Source organism: Lutra lutra, chromosome 8 (assembly GCF_902655055.1).
Source record: "Lutra lutra chromosome 8, mLutLut1.2, whole genome shotgun sequence".
Lineage (NCBI taxonomy): Eukaryota > Metazoa > Chordata > Mammalia > Carnivora > Mustelidae > Lutra > Lutra lutra.
In genome coordinates this window covers 107,025,331-107,045,534 of record NC_062285.1, presented here as the reverse complement: position 1 = coordinate 107,045,534, position 20,204 = coordinate 107,025,331, and the positions used below count along the sequence as shown (strand labels likewise).

At 35.4% G+C, this 20,204-nt stretch overlaps 1 protein-coding gene across 16 annotated transcripts in view; it reads left to right on the top strand.

Annotated features, from left to right (window-relative positions):
• The window catches only part of PPFIA2 (PTPRF interacting protein alpha 2), a 494,134-nt gene that overhangs the window by 307,058 nt on the left and 166,872 nt on the right, over positions 1-20,204 (top strand). For 14 of the 16 annotated variants that reach the window (XM_047740329.1, XM_047740328.1, XM_047740338.1 and 11 more), the window contains one exon: positions 1,037-1,111. The exons of the other annotated variants lie outside the window; for them this stretch is intronic. In XM_047740329.1, coding sequence (XP_047596285.1) covers positions 1,037-1,111 — 75 coding nt within the window. The remainder of the gene's footprint in view (positions 1-1,036; positions 1,112-20,204) is intronic. 16 annotated transcript variants of the gene reach the window in all.

Below are 20,204 nucleotides of genomic sequence, written 5' to 3'. Positions count from 1 at the left end.
AGGGTCCTGGGATTGAGCCCCGCATTGGGCTCTCTGCTCGGCAGGGAGCCTGCTTCCTCCTCTCTCTCTGCCTGCCTCTCTGTCTACTTGTGATCTCTGTCTGTCAAATAAATAAATAAAATCTTAAAAAAAAAAAAATTCACCACAAATTGCATCTCAAGTTGAAGCTATAAATTTTGTTGATTCTTTTCTAAGGAGAATTAAGCCACTATAGACATTCATTTTAATTCAAATTTCTTTCTCTGAATTTCTTAAATTTTTTACATGATCAAAAATATCTCATTTTAAATATATGTAATAAAGAGCATATCTGAAGATCTGAACATAAATCAGATCTAAATCAGTTTTAGAAGTTCTAAGAAAGCAAGAATTGAGAAACTACTTTGCGTTTCATTTATGTATGAAACATTTGCAAATCGTAATTATCTTCAAATCATAATTATCTTCAAACGAAATGTGCAGAGTCTTTGGTTCTACAGAATATATTGCCTTAACCTTTGATATCTGGAAGCTGGTTAGGAATTCCAGAGGAAGCAACTACTTGCCAATCCCTAAGTAACAATATAGACCTCTAATTAACAAAATGTATGTGCAATGGACATTTTTCAGGTTCTAAGAACCCTTTATGAAGTTATTCATACCAAATGAAGCTCATGTATTATTTAAAAAGTAGAAATTTTTTTTTTAACCTATGTCATACTTAATCAGTGACTCTGTTTTTCAGATGAATTCATAACATACTCTTGAACTTTGCCTCCCCTTACTATGAGTCAGGATTAAGAACAAGCAGGTCTATCTCCAACCCCATTGGAAATTCTGTCTTTGGAGCACAAAATGACTTGCTTATAAGGAAATCCCTTGATATCATGATGCTATAAGGTGACAATGTATTCATAGTGTTTATGAGCACTGAAGGCTATAAAGACTTTAGTAATTTGCCAAATGTGACTGTCTCTGATAATGGTATTGATGGATTCAGCACAGTTTAACATGTATGGGATGTACATTACTGCACATATTTTGGTTTTTCTTCTAGGTAAGGGAGCGACTGAGGGTTTCTTTAGAAAGAGTCTCTGCACTGGAAGAAGAACTAGCTGCTGCTAATCAGGAGGTAACATACCAAACTTTCTCCTCTTTTGAGGTGCAATATCACTAACATTATAGCCCTTGTGTTTCACGTCACTTTTATTAAAACTGTCACAAAAAATAAATGCCATTCTGTATTTGCCACTGAACAAGGTCTGTTGAAACTAGTGGCCAGGGTCATGTTTTCTGATTTCTGGTGATTCAGATCTGTCACTAAGAGATGAAAAGGAAATGACCAAAAACTAGTGACAAAGGGGCTTAGAAAAGACTGCAGTCAGAATACCAGTCGTTTCAAAAATTAAAACACAGCTCCGAAATTGGAAAACATGTCAAATATCTGTTAAACTTAGAAAATGTCACAAGTGAAGTTGACTCCTTGGAGATATAAATATACTTCCCTTAAGGTTCTTATTCTTATCTTCTCTGAGCATCTGCCCATGTCTAGTGGCATCCCTGAATCCACTCCTCTTGCTCTCATTCATGACTAAAGTACTATAGCCGTCTCTGACATTTAAAGAGTTATTTTTTTTTTCTTTAGAAAAATTTGCTAACTTTGGTTTTTAATACACAAATGAAGTTGGGTCATTAGACCAGACATAGATATATAGATAAAAATACATTTAAATATATAAAATGTATGAAAAGTAACCTGTGTAGGTCACCAAAATAGCCCCATCTCTTTTTCTCTCTCTAACATTTACTTATAAGGCTACTTTTTTCCTCCAGAAATTTATTCCAGTGATGTAAATATTGGTATTGCTAGTAGTAGACATATTAAAATAATCATATAAAATCTTTTTTAGTTTTGAATTATTAAAGATATGGGAGGCTGATGTCGTTAATTATAAATATTATCAAGGCATTCTTATTAAAATAATATTTGCATTTGCTTTGTATGCATAAATACACATTTTTAAACCATGATAAAAGTCTCAAGTATAAATTACCTTGTTCTTTAAAATAATCTAGCTCAATTAAACAAGTTTAAAGTTAACGTTTGTTCTAGGTTAGCAATTTAAACATTTAAAAAATGGACTTTTAAATGCAGGGAGAATGAGTTCAATGTGAACTAAATGCTAGCAGTATCAAAAAACAAATGGCAGCACAACAGTTTAAAAAAAAAATACACACACACACACACACACACACACACACAAATTTTGGTGACCAGATCAGCTTAGCAAACTGGATGGCTTTAGATAAATAAGTAAAATAAAGGGAACAAAGGTAAATAAAAGATTGGTACCTCTTAGTCATCACAGGAGAAAAGAACCTCTGAAGTAATAGATAATGACAAGAAGATCTCTGTCTTTTTAGGAGAAAGAATAGGTTTTACCAATAAAGTAAGTATATGCATTCCTGAATGTCCAGAAAAAAATATTAAATGTTCATTTATTTTGTGTCTTATCATTGTTAATTTTGATTTTCATGTATGTCTAAAAGTATATTTATTTTGGGTACATCCCTCAAAATATTTTATTGGTAAGACTAAAACAACAAAAGCTTTGGCAACTACTCCTGTGAAAGCCTTGCTTACCGTGTGGTGATAAACCTGTTTGTCACAAAGGTCTAGTGAGACCTCTTGGCAAAGTTATGTACCCCAAAGTAAAAATATTCCTCAAGTTCAAGTAAGCCTCTGAAAATTTGTTCCAGACGTGGCAACAGCATAGTTCAAGCAGATATAAAATGGAAGAACAATGCTTGAGAGAACCAAAGTGGAGGAAAGACTTTTGACGGTTATCTTAAATAATTTAGCCTCAAATTTTATTGTAGTCTGTTGTAGGCAGCATGGTCCATTTGATTGCTTTGTATATTTTAAATCACTAACATGATTCTACAATTATTACAGCCCTTCTAAATGATTTTTGTTTTGTTTTACATCATTTACAGAAGAGGAAAGTAATTGTGCTCATTATTAACTCCAATAATTTTTTTTTCCCCTTGATTTTTTTATTAACTTCCAGGTGGCTTTACCAGAATCCGTGCTTAGGAAGTCACATATCTAAGGATGGGGAAGGGATTAGGAAAGACCCCTTAGTTTTCTAACAATAAATTTTTTATAAATAATTAATGATTTTAAGAGAGAATGCATGGGAAAAAGCCAGCTTTTCCTTCGAGCTGAAACTTGTATTTCATTATGAAAATTAAAAAGAGAGAGAGAGAGAGAGAAATCAGAAGACACCTACAGTTTGAGTTCTCAGAATAACAGTTGGTATGAGAAATCCCTATAAACCAGGCATCATGTATTGATGATAAGATAACATTTAGAAATCTGACCAAAAAAGTTTAGAAAAATTTACACTATTGTCAGCTTTAGAAAGGGGAACTAAATAACATTTGAATGTTAGAAGTAATTGAAGAAAGTATTTTAGAAAATAAAGGGCAATTTTTTAATAGAAAAAAACAATTTAAGAACACAGTCTTAAGAACCAAACAAAAATACGTAGCATAGACAAAAACAATCAGGGACTCGAACAAAATTCTGCAGATGGCTGAATGAGCAAGGATTTGGGGAAAATTTCATTTGATGCTTTAGATTTTAAATTAAAATTAAAATTACTTACAAGTGTCCCTCAATGGTTCAAATCTGAGCCTTTCCTGAGTTTATATAGGAAGCTTGACAAGTAAGGATACCATAGTGTTCAAATCTCTTTGATTCCCAAGTTTCTGGTAGTGGTAATAACTGTCCAGATATTTATCCAAACATATTCCTGAATTATTTCCGTTCCAAAATGCAGAAAAGAGAAATCAGAGAGCAGGGGTTTAGACTGCAAGTGATATAGTCATATACCTTGATCTATTCGTACACATATATGCATATGTAGAGTCTGAGAAGATGACAGAATAGAGTTTATTCTATCATCATCATTTTAATAGAGTTGATTCTGTCATCTATATATCATTATTCTCTTTCTGTGCCTGTCGTTGTATCTGTCCCTATCTCTGTCTCTCTCATCTTGTCCCATTCTCCTACATGTTTTGGAGTTCATGTTTAATACATCTCCTTTTTATAAACTCTCCCATGGAGCCCTCATCTTGTTCTCATGCATCCCAGGCTACAACCATGACTTCGGTGGGGAAAAAAAGAGAAAGGACAAAATCTGTAGCTCAAAATTCCTGCTTTTTTCTGAGCCTCACGGCATTGCCACACAGCTGTTGAGGAGACTGTTTTCTGCCACAGTATCCAGCAGGGGGCAAGGCGGAGAGGTTGAAATCTTGCTCAGGGTTTGCAAATCAAGATATGCACCTGGATATCTGTCATCACATACATGGAATGAGTTTTCTAATTTATACAAAGGCACCATATGTACTGGTGGGCCTGGAACTCCACCTAGTTTTTATAAGTGTTCCCTTAGATTCCCTATGGTCCATTAACTAATGAAATAAATAGCCTTATTCAAAAGAATATGAGGCAACCGTATGTTCTAATTTGGAAAGAGCTCCAAAACATTCTTTTACAAAAAGAAAAAGTTGCATAGAATGATCCCAACGTTGACAAATATAATTAATAATAATACATTATTGTAGGACTAGAAAAAATTTGAGTATATAAATACCAAACTCTCATTATTAGTTGTCTCTGCTGCTTGTAGGCATATGTATGATGCATTTCTTTCAAATTTGAGTTTTTAATAACTCTTCATTATAACATAAACAAAATGATAAAGATATTTTAGTTAGATGGCATTTTCCATGACTAGATAGTTCTCTTGATCACTTAGCGATAGCAATAGGTAATATTTACTGAGAGCTTTAAATTCCTAGGCACTGTGCTAAATACATTTGTATCAGCAGAATAATCCTGGAGTTTTGGTACTACTGTTATTTTATAGATGAGCCCAGAGAGGTAGTTTCTCTTAAGGTGCCCTTCTCTTCTGCTACAAAATGTTCTTATCTCTGAATTTGTTTTAACTCTCTGTACTCAGGCAGTTCCAATCTCTACATTTAACTGTGTCTGTAATCAAACCCCCATCCAATACTCTCTTCTTTGTGCATATACGTTAAAACCACTATAGTTCACGTGTTCATTAATTTTCACTTGGAATATTACGATAGGTTTTCATTTATTCTTGTTTCCTATCCCTTTCTGCTGTGTAATTCTCCAGGGTTATAACCCTGCTAAGCAAAGCTCTAATCATAGTGATTATTTCTTACAACATATTCTAAGATGTAATACATACTTATATGTAATAAATACCGTATTAGTACATTAACAACATAATGCTGTAATATACTGTATGAACACGTGTGTTAATAATGTAATCATATATCAAGAACCTCTTCAATGGTCCTAATCTACAAATCTAGCTCTAACTCCTACTACCCCTACTGCCATGACTGAGTCATTCTAAGGTCTTGTTAACATAATTATATTCATTGTTTTTGAAATCAACCAACATGTTTCCTGTATCTTACTTATGCTAATGTCTCTCCTGGAATGCTTCCACAACCCTCATTCATTCACTGAAATCATATTTCCCCATTTAAACTCAAGTTCAGACATTACCTTTTTAATGAAATATTTTATGAGTTCTTGCCACAGTCATCATTCCTTAGTTTAAATTGCTAAAACTCATTGCTTCAGCATCTATTTTGACTGTTCAGCAGCTATTGGAGTTAATTATATATCTGTCTAAGCCTGCGTTGTTAGTTCCCTGAGAAAAATGGACTGCATCTTGTTTTTATTGTATTCACCACAGTGATGCGAACCTCATGATTAACATGTATTTGTCAAATTTCATTGTATAGCATTTGTTCTAGCCAGTGTTTTCACATTGTTCCTTTGCGATTTCCTTAGTATTAAAGTTTGAATAACCTTAGGCATGCTCAATTAACAACACTACATTGATTATATGGATTAAATGAACAAGATGTTTGTTCTTTCCAAATATAATTATTGAGTAACCATCAAGTGCAGAAAATTCCGAGTCTCTGACAGGAGGAATAGGAAAAAACACAATGATAAATGAAACATTATGCAAGATTTCATGTAATTTGCCCTCGAGATGAAAATGAATATATAAATGTAAGTAGGTATAACTTAATGCAAAACTAAATAAATGAAAAACATAGGACGCAAATGCAGAGAGGATAAAGATATTTATTCTCAACTGAAGGATCAGAGAAGGATCACCCTTGAAAGAAATCTATGATTTGTCTTTAAAACTAGGGGGAAACATTTCAGGCTGAGCAGACAGTATGGTGGAAAGCAGAAACAAAACCCTGAAATTGGCCATTTCAAGAGTAGAGAGGATGGTGTTGTGTCAGTGAGGATTTGGGTATGAAAAGATGTGAAAGTGGAAGATGGGTAGGTGGAGAGGACTAAGATTTCAGAGGGCCCTGAATACCACGATCAAAGAGTAGAATTCATACTTTAAATTCATACTTCATGAAGTGAAGAAGCGGTGAAGGTTTTGTTGTTTTGTTTTGGTAAAAAAAAAACTATGAAGGTATGTTCTTTATTTCCTTTCTTTTTTAAAGATTTTATTTATTTATTTGTCAGAGACAGAGGGAGAGAGAGTGAGTGAGCACAGGCAGACAGAGAGGCAGGCAGAGGCAGAGGGAGAAGCAGGCTCCCTGCCGAGCAAGGAGCCCAATGTGGGACTCGATCCCAGGATGCTGATCCCAGGATGCTGGGATCATGACCTGAGCCAAAGGCAGCCGCTTAACCAACTGAGCCACCCAGGTGTCCCCTTTATTTCCTTTCTTTTGTAAAGTGTTAGAGTGGAGTAGAGCTGGAAAGTTGACATCATTGACATGGCTGGCTGACGTAATTAGCTGATACGTGATTTTGATCATGACACCTCAGTTCAACAAATATTTATTGGGCATCTTCTGTTTACCAGGCATTGACTTAAGTACTAGGTATAAATATATTAATAAAACTCATATTTAAAGAATCAAAATTCTCTCAAATATAAGAAATAGATATGTTGAAAGTCATTATAGTGGGAAGTTGTTATTTCATGGGTATGGAGTTTCAGTTTGGGAATATGAAAAAGGTTCTTAAGATGGATAGTGGTGACGGTTGCACAACAATGTAAACATACTAAACCCTACACTTAAAATTGGTTAAAATGGTTAATTTTACATTACGTACAAAAAGAAATTAATTATATTACAATATGACTAATGTGAAGATAAAAGTAACTACAAGGCTTTTTAATATTACAAAAGAGAGTAATTAATTGTATGGGCATAAAGAAGGAAAAGCAGATGGTATTATAAACATATTCCTAGAGAAATTTCATCATTTGTAGCAGCATGGATAAATTTTGAAACATTACACTAAGTGAAATAAGCCAGATAAATACTGTATGACTTTACTTATATGTAAAATCTAAAAGGGTTGGAGTCCTAGAAATAGAGTAGATTGATGGTTGCCCAGGCTGGCGACAGGGGGGAAAAAGGAGAGGTTTATCAAAGGATGGAAACCTTCAGTTATAAAGAATAAGATTAAGGGATCTGATGTACAGCATGGTAATGATAGTTAATGATATTGTATTGTATATTTAAAATTTGTTAAGACAGTAGATATTAAATGTTTTCACTACCAACAACTAAAAAATGGTAATTCTGTGGGGTGATGGATGTATTAACTAACCTTACTGTGGTAAGCATTCAGAGATAGGTATATAAATCAGTGCATTGGGGATAAACTTGCACAATATTATTTGTCAGTTGTATCTCAATAAAGTCCAAAATCTTTCTAGAGAAAAAAAATTACCTAGAGTTTGAAGAGTGACTTTTAAAGAGCTTACCAGATGGACTTGTGGGAAAAGAAGGGAAGTAGGGAGGAAGAGGGATGAGGACTGGACTGCAGAGTTAGGCAGAGCAGAGTTGGGGAAGCATGGGCTTCCTCCTATGGGCAACAGTGAGTCAAGAAAGAGTTTTTTTTTTTTTTTTTTTTTTTTTTTTTTTTTAAGATTTTATTTATTTGACAGAGAGAAATCAGAAGTAGGCAGAGAGGCAGGCAGAGAGAGAGGAGGAAGCAGGCTCCCTGCTGAGCAGAGAGCCCGATGCGGGGCTCGATCCCAGGACCCTGGGATCATGACCTGAGCCGAAGGCAGAGGCTTAAACCACTGAGCCACCCAGGCGCCCCAAGAAAGAGTTTTTAAGGAGAGAAAAATGTGATCACATTTTTAATTTTGCAGACCAATTGTACCTTCAAAAGTTAAGGATAAAAAAATGTATATAATAACCAAAGTCCTATGTTTATGGTTCAGATTTTTTAAATCACTATGATTTTTTGAAAGAAACTAGGGACTGATGTCAGAAAATACTGAACTGTGTAAAACAGAAGTATTACCATGTCTGGCATTTCTTCTGTTCTTTTAGTAATGGGAAATAATATAAGTGAAAGAATCAAAACAGTATTACAAATATATATATAAATTTGCTGTCATTTTATGCCTCTTTGAATAGCCCCACAGAGGTAGCTTGTATTGTTAATGTTGAGTACATTTTCCAGGCCATTGTCCTAAAAAAGTGAGTCCAGTTTATTTAGGCACAGAAAATACAATAAAGTCTTTATTTCTTGCAGAGTATTTTTGTTACTGCTTTAAATTGGAAAACCACACACATACACAAATGTACAATAAAGGGAAATACAAGGAAGAATAAATAGATTACTTCTTAACAATGTGTTCTCCTTTAGCAGAGGCCCATATCCTTTTAAAATTATTTTAATTAAATGAGACAAAATGGATTATTTTGAAGTTACATTAAAAACTCAATTGACAGACTAATTTTCACTAAATATACAGGTGCACTTATTTTAAAAGCTTTTCTACATGATTGCATTATACATAAAAAGAACTGGTACATTCAATTGTAGGCTGATCTATATATATTTTTTATATTGCTTTCATTCTATGTTTGTTTATTCCAAGCAATGAACTTACCAACTTTCAATTAGAATTTTCTTAAGGAAATTAGCATTTCATTCTACTTCATCTGTGACCAGCCTTATCCTTGAGGTCTCATTTCCTAAGGGAAAATGAAAGAACTTGTATGGGCAAATCAAGTATCATTCACATTTAGAAGAATATTGCATCAGAATGGTGAGAGGAGCTAGAGGTAGCAAGCTCGTGTTTGTGGGACTTATAAGACTGTGGACTTCAGCCATTCCATTAAATACATTACACCATTAAATCACCATAATGATTTCCTGAGTTGGGATTAGATCCAGTGCTTTGTGGAATCCATGGAAATTAATGGAAACATGGAAGAGTTGAATAGATATAGGCAAAGATGGAACCTACCCTAAAAAGCAAATAAAAGTCTGGGAAGGAAATGAGAGATGTAAAAATCAACTAGGTCAAGAGTTAATGAAGCAAAAAAGAGATAAGAGATAGGTAAAAAGAGGGTTTTAAGTGTGGAGATTGGAGATGGCCAACAGTGTCAAATGTTTCACGAAGACATAAAAGATGATGTCTAATATGAGATGGTTAGATTTACAATTAGGTCACTGGAAAGGTTTACAAAGACAGTTTCAATAAAATATAATAGAAGGAGAATAGCTATTATGAAAAGAGTGAGTCAATTAGAAGTTTAGAAAGGGAGATGATGAGTAATACTCTTTTGAGAAGTTTGGCAAAGAGGAGAAAGGTGGTTAAACATTGAAAAAATAGGCCATGTTGACAGATAGCCTATTGAAAATGCTTTCAGCCAAAGAAGAAATGAAGGAGAAGCAAGATTTGATGGGCAGCCACAGTAGAGGTTAGACATGGTTTCAAGATCAATTGCAGGTGGTAGAACTCTGTTCTCTGAAAAATGGAGAAAGGAGAATGGAATGTGTAGTGTAGAGATGAAAGAAAAGTTTGATTTGGAGGGAAAAGATGTAAGCATTTTACCAGATATTCCTCCCAAGAAAATATGGGTTCTTGGCTAAGGGAGGTGGGAGCAGAGGTACTTTTTATGAGCTTAAGGAAACTGAAAATAAGGCCATGTAGAATGTGGCAAGGAGCCATTAAGACTAAGCAAGGAAATTTTACTGTGAGATGATGGACTCAGAGGAGGTTCTTACAGAGAGCCCCAGCAAACTAAAAATTGCCAGTTTCCACTTACCAACTAAAACAACGTGGATTCTACCATGGTATTTCCTTATCTAAATCTATGAAGTTCTGTTATTCACCATAATTTGAAAGGAAGAAATATGAATATGAAATTAAAGTGGTTTCAGATGACTTTGGCCACTTTGAATCAATCCAGAGGTGAAATGATTTCTAAAACTTAACAAAGTTGCAAATCAGGAAGCTTCTGAAATCCATGAACGAACTCAGCTATAGTTCAGTAGTATGAGAGAAATTTAGGTCCTGAAGATGATCCAGAAAAATGTATAAAGTGGGAAAGCTGTTAAGCAGCACTTAGTAAAGAAATTTGCTTTGGGGGAACAGATAGCAATACTCATCTGAAGTCACATGACCATTTACTTGCAGATTTAATGAAGTGACCAAGTCATTTTCCTCTTCAAATTAAAGCTGCCATTTCTATGAATGGAAAGCTCCAGATACAGAAAAAAGAGACTACAGCAAAAGTTCTTGAGTTAAATTATTTCAGAGTCCTAAAATTGATCATTATTTATCTCGATAGACTCTGCCAGTTACTCATTTTTTGATCCTTTTAATTCTCTCTGCCAGTTCCACGAGATGAATGTTTATCACTGCTTTTATAAAAATGATTGATCTTAAAGCAACTTTCTAATTTATTGCATGTTTATGTACACCACAGCCTGATTCAGCTGATTAGCTTATGTTCATCATTAGTAAATGTATGAAACCATTTTTGTAAATTTCATGACCGACCGACTTTGAATTAACATTCTAACAGAGATACAAATACAAGTGTTTTTCTGTGTATTATTAGTATTTGAAGCAAATTGCTATAGCTAAACTTACCTGAAAATATTATTTGTTTAATGACAATGGTGTTTGCATAAGCTAATGACATCTTGCATCTCCCAACTTATATCCCAATGTAAAACTCTCTGATGTGACATTTTTAGATTGCCTGCAAACATTATGACCTTCTGATAGACCCATTTATTGGAAACCTATACTTCCTGTTGGAATTGTATCATTTTGGGTTAGAAAAATGTGTAGTTATTAATTGATTTTATTTCATGAAAAAGTTTAATAATAGTTGAACAATGTCCTTTTTTTTGCTTTATATTGGTAAATTCAAAACTTCAGCATTGTCAAACTGGTAGTTACTCACAATGGCCTACAATTGCTCATTATGCCTCTCAGTTATGCTTTATGATGATACTGTATTGTAAAGATGAGCATAGATACTGTAATTTGCCCATGTTATTATCATCAATGGAAAATGTCTTCTTTGCTGTTGACAATTACACTGTTCCAACACAAAGAATCTTTCCAAATAAAGAGAAACCAAGATGTCTTATGACAAAATATGTTAAAAGGCTTAAAATGAAAAGAGCCAAAGAAATTGCTGTTTGCTACTCCCACTGTTTTTACTATTTCCAAGACCTGTCTGAAGCAATTGTTTAAAATATAGGTTAAAGTTGTCTCCTGTTGTGTTTGAGACATTTGAAGTCTGTTTGTCAATCTTTTTGACTCTTTTTCCTACTTTGGTTAGAATCCTTTCCCTGAGGAAAGCATAGGATTTGTTTTTCTTGTGACAACAGGCTTGGCTGTCTTTTCCTTGCATGTGGAGATTACAAGTTGTTTTATTTCCCCTCTTACTATTTTTTTTTAAGATTTTATTTATTTATTTGAGAGAGAGACAGTGAGAGAGAGCATGAACTAGGAGAAGGTCAGAGGGAGAAGCAGACTCCCCATGGAGCCGGGAGCCTGATGTGGGACTCGATCCCGGGATTCCGGGATCATGACCTGAGCCGAAGGCAGTCGTCCAACCAACTGAGCCACCCAGGCATCCCAACCCCTCTTACTATTAATAGCAAGATCACACTTGATATTAATACTTTGATCATAAGCATCAAAAATTGACCCATCTTATTTTACCCACATGTTTACTTAAGTTTTCTTATTAATTTTAAAGCTAACAATTTGACAAAGATTACTTAACTTTTAGAAAATTAAAATGAAATAATGAAATTTAGTGAGAGACAAGAGAGAAAGGAAAGAGAAAAAAAAAGAATATTTAACTTGAAGTTAAAGATCCCAGTGAAGTCTTAGACTGATCACTTTCTAATTCTGTAGCCCTTGGCAATTTATTTACACTCTCTGTACCTCAGATTTCTTATCTGTGAAATAGAATACTAATAAACTCTGGATCAGCCTATCTTTCAAAAATGGCATGATATTTGGATGAGATTATATATAAGGAAGGACTTGGTAAACTTGAAATACTAAACCCATATTGCTATTATAAGGCTCAAAAAGCCAGTATCAGCTAGTTATTAGTTGAGTAGCAGAAAAATCTTTTCTGTTGACTACTTGAACTTGATAATAAACAAAATAACAGTAGTTTATTTTATACCCAAAACTAAATCTCCTTTTCTTGGATAAATAAACATTTATTCATAGGATGATTCTGTTGTTACAACATTCATTTTATAAATTATTTTGCAGTTCACTTAAAAAAATTTTTTTTAATTTCTTTTCAGTGTTCCAGAATTCATTGTTTATGCACCACACCCAGTGCTCCATGCAATAGGTGCCCTCCATAAATACCCATCACCTGGCTCACCCAACCCCCTACGCTCCTCCCCTCCAAAATCCTCAGCTTGATTCTCAGAGTACGAAGTCGCTCATGGTTCAACTCCCCCTCCAATTTCTCCCAACTCACTTCTCCTCTCCATCTCCCCATCTCCTCCATGTTTTTCCTTATGCTCCACAAATAAGCGAAACCATATGATAATTGACTCTCTGCTTGACTTATTTCACTCAGCATAATCTCTTCGAATCCCATCCATGTTGATAAAAAGTTGGGTATTCATCCTTTCTGATGGAGGCATAGTACTCCATGGTATATATGGACCACATCTACTTTAGCCATTCATCCACTGAAGGGCATCTTGGTTCTTTCCACAGTTTGGTGACTGTGGCTATTGCTGCTATGAACATTCGGGTCCATATGGCCCTTCTTTTCACTACATCAGTATATATGTATCTTTGGGGTAAATACCCAGTAGTGCAATTGCATGGTCGTAGGGTAGCTCTATTTTTAATTTCTTAAGGAATCTCCACACTGTTTTCCAAAGTGGCTGTACCAACTTGCATTCCCACCAACAGTGTAAGAGGGTTCCCCTTTCTCCACATCCTCTCCAACACATGTTGTTTACTGTCTTGTTAATTTTGGCCATTCTAACTGGTGTAAGGTGGTATCTCAATGCAGTTTTGATTTGAATTTCCCTGATGGCTAGTGATGATGAACATTTTTTCATGTGTCTGTTAGCCATTTGCATGTCTTCTTTGGAGAAGTGTCTGTTCATGTCTTCTGCCCGTGTTTTGATGTGATTATCTGTTTTGTGTGTGTTGAGTTTGAGGAGTTCTTTATAGATCTTGGATATCAGCCCTTTGTCTATACTGTCATTTGCAAATATCTTCTCCCATCCCGTCGGTTGCCTCTTCGTTTTGTTGACTGTTTCCTTTGCTGTGCAGAAGCTTTTGATCTTGATAAAGTCCCAAAAGTTCATTTTTGCTTTTGTTTCCTTGCCTTTGGAGATATATCTTGAAAGAAGTTGCTGTGGCCGATGTCAAAGAGGTTACTGCCTATGTTCTCCTCTAAGATTCTGATGGATTCCTGCCTCACGTTGAGGTCTTTTATCCATTTTGCGTTTATCTTTGTGTATGGTGTAAGAGAATGGTAGAGTTTCGTTCTTCTACACATAGCTGTCCAATTTTCCCAGCTCCATTTATTGAAGAGACTATTTTTTTCTACTGTATATTTTTCCTGCTTTGTCAAAGATTATTTGACCATAAAGTTGAGGGTCCATATCTGGACTCTCTACTATGTTCCACCAGTCTATGTGTCTGTTTTTGTGCCAATACCATGCTATCTTGGTGATCACAGCTTTGCAGTAAAGCTTGAAATCAGGCAACATGATGCCCCCATCATGTTTTCCTTTTTCAACATTTCCTTAGCAATTCAGGGTCTCTTGTGGTTCTATACAAATTTTAGGATTGTTTGCTCCAGCTCTTTGAAAAACGCTGGTGGAATTTTTATTGGAATGGCATTGAAAGTATAGATTGCTCTAGGCAGTATAGACATTTTAACAATGTTTATTCTTCCAATCCATGAGTGTGGAATGGTCTTCCATCTTTTTGTGTCTTCTTCAATTTCTTTCATGAGTGTTCTGTAGTTCCTTGAGTACAGATCCTTTACCTCTTTAGTTAGGTTTATTCCCAGGTGTCTTATGGTACTTGGCTATAGTAAATGGAATCAATTCTCTAATTTCCCTTTCTGTATTTTTATTGTTAGTGTATAAGATAGCAATTGATTTTTGTACATTGATTTTGTATCCTGCCACATTACTGAATTGCTGTATGAGTTCTAGTAGTTTGGGGGTGGAGTCTTTTGGGTTTTCCATATAAAGTATCATGTCATCTGCGAGGAGAGAGAGTTTGACTTCTTCTTTCCCAATTTGAATACCTTTTATTTCTCTTTGTTGTCTGATTGCTGTTTCTAGGACTTCTAATACTATGTTGAACAACAGTGGTGAGTGTAGGCATCCTTGTCATGTTCCTGATCTCAAAGGGAAGGCTGTCAGCTTTTCCCCATTGAGGATGATATTTGCTGTGGGTCTTTCATAGATAGATTTTATGAAGTTCAGGAATGTTCCCTCTATCCCTATACTTTGAATCGTTTTAATCAGGAATGGATGCTGTATCTTGTCAAATGCTTTTTCTGCACCAATTGAGAGAACCATGTGGTTCTTCTCTCTTCTCTTATTGATTTGTTCTATCACATTGATTGATTTGTGAACGTTGAACGACCCTGCATCCCTTGGATAAATCCCACCTGGTCGTGTGGATAATCTTTTTAATGTACTGCTGGATCCTGTTAGGATCTTGTTGAGAATCTTAGCATCCATATTCATCAGGGATATTCGTCTGAAATTCTCCTTTTTGGTGGGGTCTTTGCCTGGTTTGGGGATCAAGGTAATGCTGGCTTCATAAAAAGAGTCTGGAAGTTTTCCTTCTCCTTCAATTTTCTGAAACAGCTTCAGGAGAATAGGTATTGTTTCTTCTTTGAATGTTTGGTAGAATTCCCCAGGGAATCCATCAGGTCCTGGGCTCTTGTTTTTTGGGAGGTTTTTGATCACTGCTTCAATCTCATTACTAAATATTGGTGTATTCAGATTGTCAGGTTCTTCCTGATTCAGTTTTGGAAGTTTATAGGTTTCCAGGAATGCATCCGTTTCATCTAGGTTGCTGAACTTATTGGCATATGACTGTTGATAATAATTTCTGATGATTGTTTCTATTTTCTTGGTGTTAGTCATGATCTCTCCCTTTTCATTCATAATTTTATTAATTTGGGTCCTCCCTTATTTCTTTTGGATTAGTTTGGCCAATGGTTTATTGATCTTATTGACTCTTTCAAAAAACCAGTCCTAGTTTGCAATTCACTTATTTATGTAGTTGGTAAAAACTAATAGCGATCTAGAGGTTTTTGAGAGATTATTGTGTGCCTGGCACTGTCCTAAGCACAATGTATCCCCCCAGAAACACACATTTTGCAGTTAATCATCACAATTAATTTATGAGAAAAGCAGCAGGAATCCAGAGCCAGGATATTTGACTCAAAATTTGAGTGTTCAGTAGTAGCCACCAAGCTCCCTGGCCTTTCTCTTAATAACAAAATTTCTTTATATATGAAAAATTTGTTTCTAAATAAACAGTTTGCCTTCTGCCAGTTACTTAAATTCATCATGACATCTTCATATTTGTTATATTCCTATGGATCATTTCAAGAGTCATAGCTTCCTTATATTGATGGAGAGCTAAAAATAGGTGTTAACTAAATCAATAAAACACATATTAAATCAACTAGTTAAATCAACCATCCTTCAAGCTGTCTAATTTTGGGTTGAAATTAAACATTTAACTCTATAGAAGAGACTAAAATGTCTAGATATCTGCAGCTATTTGGGTAAATAAGATTATTTTATTTTAAACCTTGTGTCTTAGTGTTTTTTCTTATGTTAGACTTCAGTTCAGTGAATCTAATTGGCGTTCCAAAGTAAATATCATGACAGCATTGTATTGGCCCCTATGTTTTCAATGTAGAAAATATGAGACCTCAGATTATATTAGAGAAGTTCAGCACTTCTTTATTTCCATTTCATTTTTGTCAGGGAAGAACAAAGGATCTTAAGTGTGGAGAAATACGGAAGTTTCAAATGGGTAAACTTTTAAGACTCTAAGAGGAAATGGATGGACCAAAAGGGTGCAAGAATTGTTTTAATTTTTTTCTTTTTCTTTTTTGTAATTAGTAATTTGACTGCTCATGATTTTACTTTTTAAAAACTCAATAACAGAAAATATACAAAATTCGATAAGCTAGTATTTACCACATGTTGTTTGTCTCCATCTATTCAGGCTGCTATCACATAGATTGGGTGGCTTAAACAACAAATACTCATTTCTCACAGTTCTGGGTGCCAAGTAGTCCAACGTCAAGTTGCTGGCAGATATGGTGCCTGGAGAGAGCTCACTTCTGATGGGGTCTTTTCATTCTGTACTCACATGGCTGAGTGGGTAAGGGAGTTCTCTGGGTTCTCTTTTATAATGACACTAATCTCATTCATAAGGCCTATGCCCTCATGAACTCATCACCCTCAAAGGCCTCACCTCCTAATACCATCACACTAGGGGTTAGGATTTCAGCATGTGAGTTTTGAGGGGATACAAACATTTAGAACGGCACCTGGCCAAACTGCGAAGTTTGAAATCACAGTCCCCCCATAAGACTAACCTCACTTCAGATACCAACTGCAAGTTCAAGGCTTTGAAAACCTACTCTCAGATTCCATAATTCACTAGAAAGACTCACAGAACTCACCGAATGCTTTTATACTCACATGGCTTATTATAGGGAAAGGATACAGATCGAAATCAGCCAAGGAAAGAAGCACATAAGGCGGAGTCTAGGAGGGCTCTAAAGATTAAGCTTCCATTGTTCTCTAGATATATTACCTTCCTAGAATCAGTGCATAACAATATGCCAGAGGACTGCCAACCAAAGAAGCTCACCAAAGCTTTGATGCTGAGTTTTTACTAGGATTTCCTTATGTAAATATGATTGATTGATTGTCCATATGGTTGATCTCAGCCTCCAAGTCAAGATGCAAACCCCCCTAAGTAATATGATTGGTCTCCCTGGCATGAACAGCCCCCAACTATTGTATGTCCCATCCTAGAAACCACTGTGGCCAGACCTTATTCTAAACAAAGACGTTCCTATGACGCATGGCACACATCACCTCCTAAAAGCTGAGGGCAAGGCCAAAATCTTTACTATACAACAATAAATTATCTTAACTTTCTATCTTAATTGAATATTTTTACAAACAGTAAGTGCTAATAATATCTCTTATTTAATAACATGTTGATAAAGCAAATACATTATTTTTTCACCCAGTAAACACTGCCAGTGGGAGATAAAGAGGATAATAAATTATAAGTAGGATCAAAATACATGTTGAAAAACTTTTATAAAATAAAAAAAAAAGCATAAGAGAGTGAGAAAGAGAAAATATAGTCTTTTAAGAGAAAATTGCAAAAAGAATATAGTATCACTAGAAATATTTTAGGGACACCTACTTCGTGACACATTAGGCTGGGTGAAATATGAAGGTGGTGCTTTTCCACTCTCTTTTAAGCAGATTTAATCACTTACCTCTCCTCTCCTCAGGCTTATGGATCCCCACATCATGAGATAATTGTTATTTTTAAGAGCAATTCACTGTTAGTGAACATTTATTGAGAGACTGTTACTGCCTCAACACCTTACAAGGCAGGAAGTATTGTCACCATTTTAAAGATTCCAACATATGGTTCTGAAAAACTTCAAGTAACTCACTTGAAATACACAATTAGTAAAGTGTTGAGCCACTGCCCATTTCTTGGGTCTGTTAATTTCTTCAAATCCTTTCTTTTCAAAACTCTTCATAAGGTTTTAGTTATTCCTCAGGGATTCCCAGAAGTATAGTTATTATCTATCCAAGTGATTGGATAGATTTGTACCCTCACTAATGCTTCTTTATGTTTGTGTATGCTGAATAAAACAGCTGCGGGAAGAAAATAATTTTAAAAATTTAATATTTTATTAATTGGGTATTTACCCCAAAGATACAGATGTAGTGAAAAGAAGGGCCATCTGGACCCCAATGTTTATAGCAGCAATGGCCACGGTCGCCAAACTGTGGAAGGAACCAAGATGCCCTTCAACGGACGAATGGATAAGGAAGATGTGGTCCATATACACTATGGGTATTATGCCTCCATCAGAAAGGATGAATACCCAACTTTTGTAGCAACATGGACAGGACTGGAAGAGATTATGCTGAGTGAAATAAGTCAAGCAGAGAGAGTCAATTATCATATGGTTTCACTTATTTGTGGAGCATAACAAATAGCATGGAGGACATGGGGAGTTAGGAGAAGGGAGTTGGGGGAAATTGGAAGGGGAGGTGAACCATGAGAGACTATGGACTCTGAAAAACAATCTGAAGGGTTTGAAGAGGTGGGGGGGTGGGAGGTTGGGGGAACCAGGTGGTGGGTATTAGGGCACGGATTGCATGGAGCACTGGGTGTGATACAAAAACAATGAATACTGTTATGCTGTAAATAAATTTTAAAAAATGATTTAAAAAATTAATATTTTACATATATATTTTTAAAGATTTTATTTATTTATTTTAGAGAGAGTGAGAGAGCACAAGCAGGGGGAGCAGCAGAGAAAGAGGGAGGCTGAGGGCTCCATCCTAGGACCCTGGGTTTTTGCCTGAGCTGAAGGCAGCCACTTAACTGACTGAGCCACCCAGGTGCCCCATTAATACCTTAATATTAGAAGAAGTGTAGTCTACTGAAGTTCTGGTATCCTTTTTTTTTTTTTACTTTTTTTTTCTGATATTTAAGATTCTGTCACCTAAAAGGATAAATACGTGGACAGAGAATACACCATAGTGGAATAGTTCTCAATGAGCATCACTTGTAAAGCATTTGAAAAATGCAAATGTATCTAGAAATTCTTACCCATTGTTAGCTTGAGACCTGGCTGTCTTCACTTAAGAAATAAAAGGAAAACTTATAATTGCTTCTGATGTTTACTGAAATTGAGAACGGAGTGAGTATTTATTTTATTTTTTTTTTAAGAATTTATTTATTTATTTGACAGAGAGAAATCACAAGTAGGCAGAGAGACAGGCAGAGAGAGGAGGGAAGCAGGCTCCCCACTGAGCAGAGAGCCCGATGTGGGGCTTGATCCCAGGACCCTGAGATCATGACCTGAGTCGAAGGCAGAGGCTTTAACCCACTGAGCCACCCAGGCACCCCCGGAGTGAGTATTTAGTAGAGAAAAATCATGGACCTTGAAGCAGACATAGGTTTGACTTCTTGTCCTGCCATTTATAAGCTAAGTTTTGACATAAGTCAGTTTACATATGTATGTATGTATGTATGTATGTATCTATCTATCTATCTATCTATCTATCTATGCATTCTTTTATTTTGAGAGAGAGTATGTGCAGGCAGTGGAGGGGGAAGTGGCAAAGGAAAAGAGGATCTCAAGCAGATCCCAAGTTCAGCATGGAGCTTGTTGTGGGGCTCAATCCCTTGACCCTAAGATCATACTTTGAGCTGAAATCGAGTTAAACATTTAACTGACTGAGTCACCCAGGGCCCTTAAGTCAGTTAACATTTTTAAACTGGTGAATATCTATCAGTAAAATATGAATGAGATCAATAACTACCTATAAGCTGATTATAATAATGAAATAACATGAAGTAAAAATATAGCAATTAATATAACAACTACTCAATAAATGACAAATATCATGTTGATAATCAAAATTGTGATGATTCTTCTCTAATGAGAATAATTTGAGACACACATAGAACTTGTCCCATAAAAGAATGATTAAAATGCTGTGCAAATGCTTAGAACCATTTTTCCTAAAGCTA